Raw genomic sequence first — 16,979 nt, forward strand, 5'->3', positions numbered from 1 at the left:
TCTATACCCATCGTACCCATGTAACTGTCTAAATGCTTTTTAAAAGACAAAATTGTACCCGCCTCTACTACTACCTCTGGCAGCTTGTTCCAGACACTCACCACCTTCTGTGTGAAAAAATTGCCCCTCTGGACACTTTTGTATCTCTCACCTTAAACCTATGCCCTCTAGTTTTAGACTCCCCTACCTTTGGGAAAAGATATTGACTATCTAGCTGATCTATGCCCCTCATTATTTTATAGACCTCTATAAGGTCACCCCTCAGCCTTCTACGCTCCAGAGAAAAAAGTCCCAGTCTATCCAGCCTCTCCTTATAACTCAAACCATCAAGTCCCAGCAGCATCCTAGTAAATCTTTTCTGCACTCTTCCTAGTTTAATAATATCCTTTCTATAATAGGGTGACCAGAATTGCACACAGTATTCCAAGTGTGGCCGTATCAATGTCTTGTACAACTTCAACAAGACGTCCCAACTCCTGTATTCAATGTTCTGACCAATAAAATGAAGCATGCTGAATGCCTTCTTCACCACTCTGTCCACCTGTGACTCCACTTTCAAGGAGCTATGAACATGTACCCCGAGATCTCTTTGTTCTGTAACTCTCCCCAACGCCCTACCATTAACTGAGTAAGTCCTGCCCTTGTTCAATCTACCAAAATGCATCATCTCGCATTTATCTAAATTAAACTCCATCTGCCATTCGTCAGCCCACTGGCCCAATTGATCAAGACCCCGTTGCAATCCGAGATAACTTTCTTCACTGTCCACTATGCCACCAATCTTGGTGTCATCTGCAAACTTACTAACCATGTCTCCTAAATTCTCATTCAAATCATTAATATAAATGACAAATAACAGTGGACACAGCACTGATCCCTGAGGCACACCGCTGGTCACAGGCCTCCAGTTTGAAAAACAACCCTATGCAACCACCCTCTGGCTTCCGTCATCAAGCAAATTTTGTATCCATTTAGCTACCTCACCCTGGATCCTGTGAGATTTAACCTTATGCAACAACCTACCATGCGGTATCTTGTCAAAGGCCTTGCCTTTGTCCATGTAAACATCAACTGCACTGCCCTCATCTACCTTCTTGGTTACCCCTTCAAAAAACTCAGTCAAATTTGTGAGACATGATTTTCCACTCACAAAGCCATGCTGACTGTCCCTAATCAGTCCTTGCGTCTCTAAATGCCTGTAGATCCTGTCTCTCAAAATACCTTCCAACAACTTACCCACCACAGATGTGAGGCTCACTGGCCTGTAGTTCCCAAGCTTTTCCCTGCAGCCCTTTTTAAACAAAGGCATCATATTTGCTACCCTCCAATCTTCAGGCATCTCACCTGTGACTATCGATGATTCAAACATCTCTGCTAGGGGACGCGCAATTTCCTCCCTAGCCTCCCACAATGTCCTGGGATACACTTCAACAGGTCTCGCGGATTTATCTACCGTGATGTGCTTTAAGACTTCCAGCACCTCCTTCTCTGTAATATGTACACTCCTCAAGACATCACTATTTATTTCCCCAAGTTCCCTAACATCCATGCTTTTCTCAATAGTAAATAGTGATGAGAAATATTCATTTATGATCTCACCCATCTCTTGTGGATCCGCACGTAGATGACCTTGTTGATCCTTATGAGGCCCTACTCTCTCCCTCGTTACTCTTTTGCCCTTTATGTAATAATAAATAATAAATAAACTAAAAACTTTAAACTCTTTCACTCTCCCAAACCTATCCTCTCTCCTATTTAATCTCACGCTCCTGCTCTCTCTTCTAACTCTCATCAACTCCTGGGGTCATTGTGCTGGAATTAATCCCTTATCTCAGAACTGTGGTGGCTGGAACACTTGCAAACATTAAATGCACCAAATCAGGACTTGGGAATAAAATGATCCCGTGTGGTAATATGCCCCATAAAAACTTGAATCCCAGGGGGACCAATATCCTGGCAGGAAGGTTGGCTAAGGCTACTGGGGAGAGTTTAAACTAGATAGGTTGGGGGGAGGGGATCAAAATGAGATGACTGAGAGTGAGGAAGGTAGCTCGCAAACAGAGAAGGGTTATAGGCAGTGCAAGAGGGCGGATGGACAGGGAATAGAGAAGGGGAGAGCTCAGACCAAAGGATTGAGATGTGTTTACTTTAATGCCAGGAGTATAGTGAATAAAGGGGATGAGCTCAGAGCATGGATCGATGCCTGGAAGTGTGATGTGGTGGCCATTACGGAGATTTGGATGTCTCAGGGACAGGACTGGATACTCCAGGTGCCGGGATTCAGATGTTTCAGGAAGGACAGGGAGAGAGGCAAGAGAGGGGGTAGAGTGGCACTGCTGATCAGGGATAGTGTCACAGCTGTAGAGAAGGTGTATGCTGTGGAGGGATTGTCCACCGAGTCTCTGTGGGTGCAAGTTCAGAGTGGGAAGGGGCCGGTCACTTTGCTGGGAGTTTTCTATAGGCCGCCAAATAGTAACAGGGAAGTGGAGGAGCAGATAGGGAAACAGATCCTGGAGAGATGCAGTAATAGCAGAGTTGTTGTGATGGGAGACTTTAATTTCCCAAACATAGATTGGAATATCCCTAGGATAAGGGGATTGGATGGGGAAGAGTTCGTTAGGTGTGTTCAGGAGGGTTTCCTGACAGAGCATGTGGACAAGCCTACAAGAGGAGAGGCTGTACTTGATCTGATATGGACCAATGAACCTGGACAGGTGTCAGATCTCTCAGTGGGAGAGCATCTTGGGGATAGCGATCATAACTCTATCTCCTTTAGGCTTGCATTGGAAAAAGAGAGGATCAGGCAAGCTAGGAAAGTGTTTATATGGAGTAAGGGGAAATATGAAGACATTAGACAGCAAATTAGAGGAGTAAATTGGAAGGAGGTATTCTTGGGGAAATGTACTGAAGAGAGGTGGCAGTTTTTCAAGGAATGTCTGTCTAGAGTTCTACAGGACAACGTTCCGAGCAGACAGGGAGGTGTTGGTCGGTTAAAGGAACCGTGGTGCACGAAAGCTGTGCGGGACCTAGTCGAGAAGAAAAGGAAAGCGTACAAAAGGCTCAGAGAGCTTGGCGAAGATAGGGATCTAGATGAGTATACGGCTTGTAGGAAGGGACTAAAGAAGGAAATTAGGAGAGTCAGAAGGGGTCACGAGAAGGCCCTGGCAGGTAGGATTAAGGAGAACCCTAAGGCGTTCTATACATATGTGAAGAGTAAAAAGGATGAGACGGAATAGGGCCTATAAAAGGTGAAGGCGGGAAAGTCTGTACGGAACCAGTAGAAATGGCAGAGGTGCTCAATGAGTATTTTGCCTCGGTTTTCACAGAGGAGAAGGACCTGGGTGGATGTACTGCGGGCTTGCGGTGGACTGAAAGGATTGAGTATGTGGACTTTAAGAAAGAGGTTGTGCTGGAATCTTTGAATGGCATCAAGATAGATAAGTCGCCGGGTCCGGATGGGATGTACCCCAGGTTACTGTGGGGGGGCGAGGGAAGAGATTGCAGAGCCTCTGGCGATGATCTTTGCGTCGTCGATGGAGATGGGAGAGGTGCCGGAGGATTGGAGAATTGCGGATGTGGTTCCTATTTTCACGAAGGGGAATAGGGATAGCCCAGGTAATTACCGACCAGTGAGTCTAACCTCAGTGGTTGGTAAACTGATGGAGAAGATCCTGAGGGACAGGATATATGAGCATTTAGAGAGGTTTAGTATGCTCAAGAATACTCAGCATGGCTTTGTCAAGGGCAGATCGTGCCTTACGAGCCTGGTGGAGTTCTTCGAAAATGTGACTAAACACATTGACGAAGGGAAGGCGGTAGATGTGGTTTATATGGATTTTAGCAAGGCGTTCGATAAGGTCCCCAATGCAAGGCTTCTAGAAAAAGTGAGAGGGCATGGGATCCAAGGGGCTGCTGCCCGGTGGATCCAGAACTGGCTTCCCCAAAGGAGGCAGAGAGTGGGTATAGATGGGTCTTTTTCTAACTGGAGGTCGGTCACCAGTGGTGTGCCCCAGGGATCTGTTCTGGGACCCTTGCTGTTTGTCATTTTCATAAATGACCTGGATGAGGAAGCGGAGGGAAATGTTGGTAAGTTTGCCGACGACACAAAAGTTGGTGGGGTTGTGGATAGTCTGGAGGGATGTCAGAAGTTACAGAGGGACATAGATAGGATGCAAGACTGGGCGGACAAGTGGCAGATGGACTTCAACCCAGATAAATGCGTCATGGTCCATTTTGGTAGGTCAAATGGGATGAAGGAGTACAATATAAAGGGAAAGACTCTTAGTACTGTAAAGGATCAGAAGGACCTTGGGGTCCGGGTCCATAGGACTCTAAAATCGGCCCCGCAGGTGGAGGAGGTGGTTAAGAAGGCGTATGGTGTGCTGGCCTTTATCAATCGAGGGAGTCCGGGGATAATGACGCAACTATATAAGACCCTCGTCAGACCCCACTTGGAGTACTGTGCTCAGTTCTGGTCACCTCACTATAGGAAGGATGTGGAAAAGATGGAAAGGGTGCAGAGGAGATTTACAAGGATGTTGCCTGGATTGAGTGGCATGCCTTATGAGGATAGGCTGAGGGAGCTCGGTCTTTTCTCCTTGGAGAGACGAAGGATGAGAGGAAACCTAACAGAGGTGTATAAGATGTTGAGAGGCATAGATCGGGTGGACTCTCAGAGGCTTTTTCCCAGTGTGGAAATGTCTGCTACGAGAGGACACAGGTTTAGGGTGCTGGGGGGTAGGTACAGGGGAGATGTTAGGGGTAAGTTTTTCACACAGAGGGTGGTGGGCGAGTGGAATCGGCTGCCGTCAGTGGTGGTGGAGGCGAACTCAATGGGGTCTTTTAAGAGATTCCTGGATCAGTACATGGAGCTTAATAGGATGGAGGGTTATAGGTAGGTCTAGAAGGTAGGGATGTGTTCGGCACAACTTGTGGGCCGAAGGGCCTGTTTGTGCTGTAGTTTTTCTATGTTTCTATGTTTCTAAAAATTACTCAGCAACAACATTCCTCTTTAACAGAGTTGTCAATCCTTCAGGATTGATCTGAATCCTCTGGGATTTGAGGATTAATCTCAGGAACACCGCAACGTTCAAAACAACTGATGTTCCGTTTTTACTGAAAACCTTTGTTCATTAATTCTACAAACGTTGAAGTTGGGAAAGAAAAGCAGGTTAACTGAGAGAATTATCCAATTGGATGTGTGGGTGTTCTGATTGGCCGGGGAAAATAATGTATAAGGATGGATGGGATCCAGTAACCAATGGTGGGAGAGTGGGGGCAGGAGGTCATGTGATGAAACCTCCAGGAATAGTCCAATCAGAGTGAACAATCTTACTCTTCATGAACTTGAGTCACCTCTTGTTGCTGTTTTTCGTTAGGGCACATGGGGTTCTACTGAAGCTCAGGCTATAACAAGCCAAGGTCCCATTGGACTCCCACTCTAACTCCAGTCTATATTCAGAGCTGTTTGAGAGCTGTCAGCATTTTCGAAGCTCAAAGGCTGCTTTCCCCAGTTGGCTGGTCTATCATTTGTGAATTTGTCTCTTCACCTAATTGTAACTTTGCTTCTGCAGTGAAAAAATTAAAATGCAGCAAAGTTCAAACAAAACAACCACTTTCTTGCTCCAAAGCAGCCCCTGAGAGAAGTAAGCTCCTCCAGAACAACCAGTGAAAGCTGCTGTCCAATGATATCTTATTCCTAATTAAAGCTGACCGCTTGACGAAGCTCGGCCTACTTTTCAAGTCGTGTTAGGATGATGTCTTGGGTCTGATTGGCGGAGCTCTGTGCTGTGAAGTTGATCTGACAGATGGCGTATTTTTCAGCTGGGAGTTGCCGCAGGAAGCTGTTTGTGATAGCCGTCTTTCCCGTGCCTGTGGGTCCTACAAACAGCAATGGCTTCCCTTGTAGCAGCAGATTCTGGAGGAAGTACATCTGCACGGCTGTCCCTGTGGTGCTGACAATGATGTCACTGAGCTGCAGGGACAAGCACAACATTCGTTTCACATCAATGAACAGAGAACGAACCAGAAGGTGAGGCTGCTGTTGCCTGGCTATTTGGCAAAGTGCTAATGGGTATGTTTATTCTGCCTGCCACACATTTAGCATGATCCCAGTCAGAACTACCAGCTTCTCTCTCCTTTCCACTGTCCAAGGTACAAATCTAGCCTTGGGGAAGTGTCAGTGTGATTAGATTTTAATGTGTGTCACCATGATTCCATACACAACAGCCAACACCACACATGAAGGAGCCTGGGTACACATCAGTGCAAAGTCTAACAACACCAGGTTAAAGTCCAATAGGTTTATTTGGTAGCAAAAGCCACTAGCTTTCGGAACAGGCTGTTCCTTTGTCAGGTGGGTGGGAGTTCTGATCATAAACAAGGCACTCAATTTACATGGATCTGCAAGAAGATCGCGCATATCGACATTCTTACTGTGTTTACCCCAGTCCAACGCCGGCGTCTCCACATCATGGCTACACATCAGTGCACCAGAGTCAGTGCTGCTCTGGGGGCAATCGTACCAGAATTTTACAAAGTGTTGTTTCTGGAAGGAAAAACACCAGATTTCTCCCCCGATCTTACCACACACTGTCAAATAAACCATCATGCCACCATACGGGTGGGGGGTCGGGGGGTGGGGGGGGGGGCTCCACAATACACCGGCAAAGCCCGGCAGCACCGAGATCGCGGTGCCATGTTTAAAGGGCGGCCCCATTAGAACGTGCAATAACCACCCTCCCCCCCCACCGCCCACCCACAGAAGTCTCAGGGGCTTCCGCCCACCCCTCTGCCACCCCCGCCCCTGCGATCAGAGCCGGCAGCCCACACTCTCACCCCCCGAACATCGCTGGCAGTGGATCCCTTCTCCCCAGAAGGACATAAAGAGGTTAGTGGAGTGGGTGACTGGAGAAGGCATATGGTATGCTTGCCTTTATAGGACGGTGTATAGAGTATAAAAGCTGGAGTCTGATGTTGCAGCTGTATAGAACGCTGGTTAGGCCACATTTGGAGTACTGCGTCCAGTTCTGGTCGCCGCACTACCAGAAGGACGTGGAGGCTTTAGAGAGAGTACAGAGAAAGTTTACCAGGATGTTGCCTGGTATGGAGGGTCTTAGCTATGAGGAGAGATTGGTAGACTGGGCTTGTTCACACTGGAAAGACGGAGAATGAGGGGAGATCTAATAGAGGTATACAAGATTATGAAGGGTATAGATAGGGTGAACAGTGAAAAACTTTTTCCCAGGTCGGAGGTGACGATCACGAGGGGTCATGGGCTCAAGGTGAGAGGGGCGAGGTATAACTCAGATATCAGAGGGACGTTTTTTACACAGAGAGTGGTGGGGGCCTGGAATGCGCTGCCAAGTAGGGTGGTGGAGGCAGACACGCTGGCATCGTTTAAGACTTACCTGGATAGTCACATGAGCATTCTGGGAATGGAGGGATACAAACGAATGGTCTAGTTGGACCAATGAGCGGCACAGGCTTGGAGGGCCGAAGGGCCTGTTTCCTGTGCTGTACTGTTCTTTGTTCTTTGATTGGGAAGCCTTTAAAAGCGAGCAGAACAAAACTAAAAAAGCAATAAGGGGGGGAGATGAAATATGAGTGTAAGCTAGCTAGTAATATAAAAGAAGATAGGAATAGTTTTTTTCAATATATAAAAGGTAAGAGAGAGGAAAAAATAGACATTGGACCACTGGAAAATGAGGCTGGAGAAATAATAATAGGAAACAAAGCAATGGCAGAGGAACTGAATCGTTACTTTGCTTCAGTCTTCACGGTGGAAAACACCAGTGGGATGCAAGAGCTCCAGGAGAATCAGGGGGCACAGGTGAGTGTAGTGGCCATCACTAAGGAGAAGGTTCTGGGGAAACTGAAAGGTCTGAAGGTGGATAAATCACCTGGACCGGATGGATTACACCCCAGGGTTCCAAAAGAGATAGCTGAGGAAATTGTGGAGGCATTGGTGGTGATCTTTCAGGAATCACTGGAGGCAGGGAGGGTCCCAGAGGACTGGAAAGTAGTGAATGTAACACCGCTGTTTAAGAAGGGAGGGAGGCAGCAGGCGGGAAATTATAGGCCGGTTAGCCTGACTTCAGTCATTGGCAAGATTTTAGAGTCCATTATTAAAGATGAGATCGTAGGGTACTTGGAAGTGCATGATAAAGTAGGACTGAGTCAGCACGGCTTCGTCAGGGGAAGGTCATGTCTGACAAATCTGTTAGAGTTCTTTGAGGAGATAACAAGGAAGTTAGATAAAGGAGAACCAGTGGACATGACTTATTTAGATTTCCAGAAGGCCTTTGACAAGGTGCCACATCGGAGACTGTTAAATAAGTTAAGTGTCCATGGTGTTAAGGGTAAGATCCTGGCATGGATAGAGGATTGGCTGACTGGCAGAGGCAGAGAGTGGGGATAAAGGGGTCTTTCTCAGGATGGCAGCCGGTGACTAGTGGTGAGCCTCAGGGGTCAGTGCTGGGACCACAACTTTTCACAATATACATTAACGATTTGGAGGAAGGAACTAAAGGCACTGTTGCTACGATTGCAGATGATGCAAAGATATGTAGAGGGACAGGTAGTATTGAGGAAGCGGGGGGACTGCAGTAGTTCTTGGACAGGTTAGGAGAGTGGGCAAAGAAGAGGCAGATGGAATACAATGTGGAAAAGTGTGAGGTTATGCACTTTGGAAGGAGGAATGGAGGCATAGACTGTTTCCTAAATGGGAAAATGCTTAGGAAATCAGAAACACAAAGGGACTTGGGAGTCCTTGTTCAAGAGTCTCTGAAGGTTAATGTGCAGGTTCAGTCAGCAATGTTAGCATCCATGTCGAGAGGGCTAGAATACAAGAGCAGGGATGTACTTCTGAGGCTGTATAAGGTTCTGGTCAGACCCCATTTGGAGTATTGTGAGCAGTTTTGGGCCCCATATCTAAGGAAGGATGTTCTGGCCTTGGAAAGGGTCCAGAGGAGGTTCACAAGAATGATCCCTGGAATGAAGAGCTTGTGGTATGAGGAATGGTTGAGGATTCTGGGTCTGTACTTGTTGGAGTTTAGAAGGACGAGTGGGGGATCTTATTGAAACTTGCAGGATACTACGAGGCCTGGATAGAGTAGAGTGAGAGGATGTTTCCATCAGTAGGAAAAACTAGAACCAGAGGGCACAACCTCAGGCTGAAGAGATGATCCTTTAAAACAGAGTTGAGGAGGAAATTCTTCAGCCAGAGAGTGATGAATCATAGAATCCCTACAGTGCAGAAGGAGGCCATTCGGCCCATCGAGTCTGCACCGACCACTATCCCACCCAGGCCCTATCCCCACATATTTTACCTGCTAATCCCTCTAACCTACACATCCCAGGACTCTAAGGGGCAATTTTTTAACCTGGCCAATCAACCTAACCCGCACATCTTTGGACTGTGGGAGGAAACCGGAGCACCCGGAGGAAACCCACACAGACACGAGGAGAATGTGCAAACTCCACACAGACAGTGACCCGAGCCGGGAATCGAACCCAGGAGCTGTGAAGCAGCAGTGCTAACCACTGTGCTACCGTGCCGCCCCTGTAGAATCTGTAGAACTCTTTGCTGCAGAAGGCTGTGGAGGCCGGGTCATTGAGTGTCTTTAAGACAGAGATTGATAGGTTTTTGATTAATAAGGGGATCAGGGTTATGGGGAAAAGGCAGGAAAATGGGGATGAGAAAAAAAATCAGCCATGATTGAATGGCGGAGCGGACTCGATGGGCCGAGTGGCCTAATTCTGCTCCTATGTCTTATGGTCTAGGTGGAGACAGGTGCACAGCGAGTGGTTAGGATCTGGAACGCACTGTCTGACAGTGTGATGGAGACAGATTCACACAGCGAGTGGTTAGGATCTGGAACGCATTGTCTGACAGTGTGATGGAGACAGATTCACACAGCGAGTGGTTAGGATCTGGAACGCATTGTCTGACAGTGTGATGGAGACAGATTCACACAGCGAGTGGTTAGGATCTGGAACGCATTGTCTGACAGTGTGATGGAGACAGATTCACACAGTGAGTGGTTAGGATCTGGAACGCACTGTCTGACAGTGTGATGGAGACAGATTCACACAGTGAGTGGTTAGGATCTGGAACGCACTGTCTGACAGTGTGATGGAGACAGATTCACACAGTGAGTGGTTAGGATCTGGAACGCACTGTCTGACAGTGTGATGGAGACAGATTCACACAGTGAGTGGTTAGGATCTGGAATGCAAGTGAGGTGGGGAGAGGGTCAATCGAGGCATTCAAGAGGAAATTGGATTATTATCTGAAAAGGAAGAATTTGCAGAGCTAGGGAAAAGGTCAGGGTGTTGAGTTGTTCCTTCTGGGAGTTAGCAGACCTACGATGGGCTGAATAGCCTCCTGTGCTGTAACTAGGTACCTATGCTGAGCAGCAGCTGAATTGCTCTCGACTTTGTCATTCCAATATTCTCCTGGGCAGCCTCCCACATTCTGCCCTCTATAAACCTGACATTCTCCCACTCTGCTGCCCATGTCCTAACTCTCACATCTGGCTCCCTGATCACCTCTGTGCTCAGTGACATACACTTGATCCTGGTCACGCAACCTCTTCATTTCAAAATTCTCATCAAATCTCTCTATGGCCCTGCTGCTGCTGCTGCTGCTGCTTACACAGAGCTGCAATGAAGGTTATTATTCTTGGGTGTTACGCTTGAGGTTTACAATTAGTAACAGTTTTGTGTCTGTGTCAATCTAACCCTGGCTGAATCTCATTGCAGCAACTTCATTCAAATCACACTTCCCATTTCATTCCCCGCAATCCCAAACTATGATCCAAACACAATTATTAGAAAATAGATTCTGATTGGCCATTGCAATAAAAATGGTTCAATTTCATTTTCAAACCTCCTGCCCCAAACCCCTTCAAATTGGAATTGGGATTGGAATTGGGATTGGGGTTGGAATTGGGATTGGAATTGGGATTGAGGTTGGAATTGGGATTGAGGTTGGAATTGGGATTGGAATTGGGATTGGAATTGGCATTGGGATTGGGATTGGAATTGGGATTGGGATTGGAATTGGGATTGGGATTGGGATTGAGGTTGGAATTGGGATTGGAATTGGGATTGAGGTTGGAATTGGGATTGGAATTGGGATTGGCATTGGGATTGGAATTGGAATTGGAATTGGGATTGGAATTGGGATTGGGATTGGAATTGGTATTGGAATTGGGATTGGAATGAGGATTACTCGGCTATTTGCTTCAATGGAGTAACTCAGAGTCAGAGCTCCAAAATGAGATCAGCACACCAAGAACGGATTTCATATTAGAATTTGTGCAGCTTCTCATTTCAGTGAGGGTTATTGGCAATCAAGGAAAGGTCATATTAAATCAGAGGGTTCAACATTTATGCTCCATTACTAATCAGTGAATTAGCGTGAATACAGAGTAGATCAGGACTATGTGAAGGCCGGATCTCGGATGTTTCACATACCCGTAAGGGGAAGTGTTCTCCATTCGCCTGCCCAGGTACAGCATGAGTGCAGCACACACCCAGCGCCATTCACCAGCAAGAGTGAAACATGTAAAAGAACACACAGGAACATTAAAATCCACACAAGAACATCAAAATCATTCAGCCATCTCTAGCTTGATAATAATCAGCCTACGTTATTTATAAATTAAAATAATTCTCACTCAGAATGGGTTATTAGGGATTGTAGTGAACTTTATCATCAGCAGTTGGTGTAATTGTCACATTAACATAGAAACATCAAAAATAGGAGCAGGAGGAGGCCGTTTGGCCCTTCAAGTCTGCTCCACCATTCAGGATGATCGTGGCTGATCATCTAACTCAATATCCTGATTCCGCCTCCCCCCCGTATCCTTTGATTCCTTTAGTTCAAAGAACTATATCTAACCACTTCTTGAAAATATACAATGTTTTGGCCTCAACTACTTTCTGTGGTAGTGAATTCCACACATTCACCACCCTCTGGGTGAAGAAATTTCTCCTCATCTCTGTCCTAAACAGTTTACCCTTTATCCTCAAACTATGACGCTTGGCTATAGACTCTCCCACCATGGGGAATATCCTTCCTGCATCTACCCTCCCTAGTTCTATTAGCATTTTATAGATTTCTAATGAGATCCTTCTTCATTCTTCTCAACTACAGTGAATATAATCCTGACCAACTCAATCTCTCTTTATACATCAGTCCCGCCATTGCAGGAATCAGCCTGGTAAACCTTCGCTGCACTTCATCTAGAGCAAGAACATTCTTCCTCAGATAAGGAGACCAAAACTGCACACAATATTCCAGTTGTGACCTCACCAAGATCCTGTACATTTGCAGCAAGACATCACTGCTCGTGTGCTCGAATCCTCTTGCTATGAAGGCCAAACACAACATTTGCCTTATTTAGCTGCTGCACCTGCATGCTTACCTTCAGCAACTGACGTATGAGGGCACCCAAGTCTTGTTATGCATTCCCCTCTCTTAATTTATTGCCATTCCGATAATAATCTGTCTTCCCGTTTCTGCTACCAAAGTGGATAACCTCACATTTATCTACATTATACTGCATCTGCCATTCATTTGCCCACTCACTCAGCTTGTCCAAATCACACTGAAGCATCTCTGCATCCTCCTCACAGCTCACCCTCCCATCCAGCTTGGTGTCATCTGCAAATTCAGAGATTTTTCATTTAGTCCCCTCATCTTAATCATTAATATATATAGTGAAGAGCTGGGGTTCCAGCACTGATCCCTGCAGTACCCCACTAGTCACTGCCTGCCAATCAGAAAATGACCGGTTTATTCCTACTCTTTGTTTCCTGTAGCCAACCAGTTTTCTATCCATCTCAATACACTACCCCAATCCTGTGTGCATTAATTTTACATGCTAATCCCTTATGTGGGACTTTGTCAAAAGCCTTCTGAAAATCCAAATAAATCACATCCACTGGCTCCCTCTCATCAACTCTACAAGTTACATCCTTGAAGAATTTTAGTAGATTAGTCAAGTATGATTTCCCTTTCTTAAATCCATGTTGACTCTGTCCAATCCCTCCACTGTTTACCAAGTGCTCTGTCATTAAATTCATGATAATGAACTCTACAATTTTCCCCACTACCGATGTCAGGCTTCCTGGTCTTTCATTTCCTGTATTCTCTCTACCTCCCTTTTTAAATAGTGAGGTTACATTAGCTACTCTCCAATCTGTAGGAACTGTTCCAGAGTCTATAGAATTTTGGAAGATGACCACCAATGCATCCACTATTTCTAGGGCCACTTCCTTAAGTATTCTGGGATGTAGATCAGGTCCTGGGATTTATCCGCCTTCAATCCCATCAATTTTCCCAACACCATTTCTCTACTAATACTGATTTGCTTCAGTTCCTCCCTCTCACTAAACCCAACTTTGCAGATATATTATTTGTATCCTCCTTTGTGAAGACAGACCAAGATATGCATTCAGTTGGTCAGCTATTCCTTTCTTCTCCATTATAAATTCCCCTATTTCTGACTGTAAGGGACCTACATTTGTCTTCACCAATCTTTTTCTCCTCACATACCTATAGAAGTTTTTGCACTCAGTTTTTGTTCCCCACAAGCTTACTCTCGTACTCTATTTTCCCCTTATGGAAGAAAGAGCTGAATGATGACAAGACTATTTACAGTATAGTGAAATAAAACAAATACAAAGATTCTTGTAATAGTTTGACACATCTACATATCACATGTGTTCTCAATTACAGAAAAATAATTGTTCCTTCACAAGAAGCAGCATGGACAAGTTGGGCCGAAGGGCCTGTTTCCATGCTGTAAACCTCGATGACTCTATGACTAAGCAGGGTCATTTGGGGATTGAGAAACTGAAAAATTATGAGAGTTCATGATGGTGGCTAACTAGATGTCGGAGAATCGGACAGACTTTATCACCCATTTCCCCTCGCAACCTTCCCACATTCAGTTAACGTCACCCCCAATTTCCATTTTGTTTAGATGAGGTACTGATTGATAGCGCCTCACTGTGGTCTCCTGCTGCAAATCCACTCTGCACACATTTCTGAGTGAGCTTTGATGTTGCACCTATATGTGGCACCACAAGACGTTCCACTCACACCAAATCCAACCACGTAATGAATCAGCCACCCCTTAGATGGCCCACCTGACATTGAATGGACTAAGCAAAGGGCTGCCAAACCAATAACGCCCGCTTTGTGTCCCTGTCCAAGGTAAATCTCTCTCCTGCAACACTAATGAAATGTTGGTTGCTCTCAGTTGTCACATTCTCTGAGTTTGATCCCACTTTAAGACTGGGACACAAAATCCATTCTGATGCAATTTTCCACCACTGACCTGAACCATGAACTCTCTTTCTCTCTCCAGCATTTTCTCGTTATTTCAGTAAATAGGGGCTGAGCTCAGAAAGACATCAACAGCTAACATTTATATAGCACCTTTCACAAAGTGAACCATCCCAAAGTGCTTCACAGGAGGGTTCACAGGAGAAAGTCTGACACTAATCCACACAGGGAAATATTTGGGGCAGATTCTGCAGAGACTCCATGGACCAGGGAAAGTGGCGCATGGACCCGGATTCGGAAGTCCAGCCCTCATTTTTGACAGATCCCATTTCCACTGATCAGGGAAAGAAGGCTCACACACGAGGGAAACCCAAATAAAGGCTGAATTCAAACTGACCCCGTGTTCAGTGGGACTGTGGGGGTGACATGTTAGAGCTGCGTAAATACTCTGAAAGAATGGATAGGCTCAGCGGAACTATTGTGCTGTCAAGTTATTTCATTTTTATCATTCATTCATGGGATGTGACCATCACTGGTTGGGCCATTCTCCTCATCACCTGTCCATCCTCCTCTAGTGAGTTGTTTAATTGTCCACCGCCATTCACGGCGGGTGTGGCAGAACTGCAGAGCTTGGATCTGCTCTCTTGGTTGTGGGATCGCTCAGCTCTGTCACTTGCTGTTTATGCTGTTTGGAACAGTCCTGTGTTGTAGCTTCACCTTGACACCTTAATTCATTGGATTCATTAGCATTTTGTGTTTTAGTCAATCAACCCCATAGTAAGTACACACCTTAGTGAGTATCTTAGTAAATACAACCCAAACTACACACCTTAGTAATTAAGTCTCTCAGTAAGTACGTACATTTATACTCTGCTGAATATCCCCGGCTGTGATCAAATCTCTCCACGTGCACCACGATGTAAAGGTTTTCTTAAGGTAGACAAAGTCGAAAACAGTTCCCTTTTTAGGGATTTGTAAAGCTCGGGGAAATTTTAAATCTTTCGGCTGAGGGTACAGTGACTCCCGTTCAAAGAGATTGCTGAAAAAATCACTAAATCTGCAAATTAAAATATATCGAATTATCCATGGTAGATTATGAAATAGATACAAAACCTGGCTTATATTTAAAGCTATAAAAATATTCAATACATATCAGAATGATATAACAGCCCAAATCCTCCAAGCAGCAGTTGCCATTGGAAATTCTCCCCAGTCAGCACATTGCGAACAGGGCCTTTGCACTCTGACTTTCGGAGAGTTACACGGAGTAATGTCCATCAGGGAGCACCACTGGGGAAGAAAAGACACTGTCCTTTTCACAGCACCAGCTGCCCACAATAAGGTTCAATGTGAGTGAGTGAGTGGGTGGGTGGACGTGGCTCTGAGGGTGATCAGGTCAGCTGGGGGTAGTTGGGTCAGATTGGGAGGATTGTCGGGTTGGGTCAAGGGGTCATTGTGTTGGGTTAGAGCAGTGGTTCCCAAACTTTTTTCACTGGGCCGCACTTTCGGAATAAAAATTTGCTCGCGCCTCACCGATTTTTTTATTGATAAGAAATACATTCAAAAACAAAAAAAAACAACTCCGAGCAGTGCTTGATTCATAACATAGAACACAACTACTTTATAATATGATCATGGGACATCCTGAACGTATAAAACAATGCTTGTTTAAACCATGTTTAAATGTTTCTTTGATTGTCCTTGAATCTTCCCGCCACACTTGCCATCCTCTCTCGCCGCACCAGTGTGGCGCGCCGCACCCTTTGGGAACCACTGGGTTAGAGAGTAGTTAGATGGTCAGGGAGGTGATGACAGTTATGGAATTTTCCAGGTGTTGAACTAGACGGGTTGTTGGGCGAGCGAGGCGATGGGTGAAGTGGCGGGTGGGTGAGACAGTGGGGGGGGTGAGGTGGTGGGTGGGTGAGGGGGGTGGGTTGTTGGGTGAGGGAGATGCTGGGTTAGGGATCGGGCGAGGGGATGGGTGAGGTGGTGGATGAGTGAAGAGGCAGTTGGTTATTAAGGATCCTGGCTCTGTAGGCTGAAAGCTCCGACTCTATAGCCCCCAGTGGGACCCACTTGCACCCTTGGCGATTGGTACACTTCACCCTGGGTTTACTGGCCTTCAGCGTTATTCCAGTTTCTCTGAATGAAAGGGCAGGAGCCCCCACACTGCAAAAACATCCCCACCCTCAACCCTGTTCCCTCGCCATCACTGGCCTTGTGAGCTGTGAGCAGAGGCTTTGCCTGCTATCAGTGGGATCTTGCTGGGTAATGATAGTCCCTCTCTCTCTCTCCACAACATTTCTACTTGAGAATAATCTGACAGAATACTGGGAAGATTAAATCCATTTCTCCATTCCTCACCCACTAATTCCAACTGTCTTGGTTTCGATGGTTTTCTTGTTGTATTTAAAAACTATCATTTCCCTCAAGTAGCCAAAGTAACAGAGTGGTTTCAAGATGAATTTTCCTATAGTTATAGTTGCCTGAATGAAGTCATTCAGACCAGAATGAGAAATTCAGAAATCAAAGGCAATTAAACTCTCAGCTTCGATTATAAAGAACAAAGAAAATTACAGCACAGGAACAGGCCCTTTGGCCCTCCAAGCCTGCACCGACCATGCTGCCCGACTGAACTAAAACCCCCTACCCTTCCGGGCATATCCCTCTATTCCCA

The 16,979-nt window shown here is 45.9% G+C and overlaps 1 protein-coding gene across 1 annotated transcript in view; it reads right to left on the bottom strand.

Moving 5' to 3' along the window:
* The window catches only part of LOC144507660 (dynein axonemal heavy chain 3-like), a 459,789-nt gene that overhangs the window by 170,970 nt on the left and 271,840 nt on the right, over positions 1–16,979 (bottom strand). Inside the window, exons 27-28 of the mRNA XM_078234817.1 lie at positions 15,164–15,359; positions 5,736–5,974 (exon numbers count right to left, since the gene is read on the bottom strand). Of these exons, the coding sequence (XP_078090943.1) occupies positions 5,736–5,974; positions 15,164–15,359 (435 nt within the window). The remainder of the gene's footprint in view (positions 1–5,735; positions 5,975–15,163; positions 15,360–16,979) is intronic.

Source organism: Mustelus asterias, chromosome 19 (assembly GCF_964213995.1).
Source record: "Mustelus asterias chromosome 19, sMusAst1.hap1.1, whole genome shotgun sequence".
Classification (NCBI taxonomy): domain Eukaryota; kingdom Metazoa; phylum Chordata; class Chondrichthyes; order Carcharhiniformes; family Triakidae; genus Mustelus; species Mustelus asterias.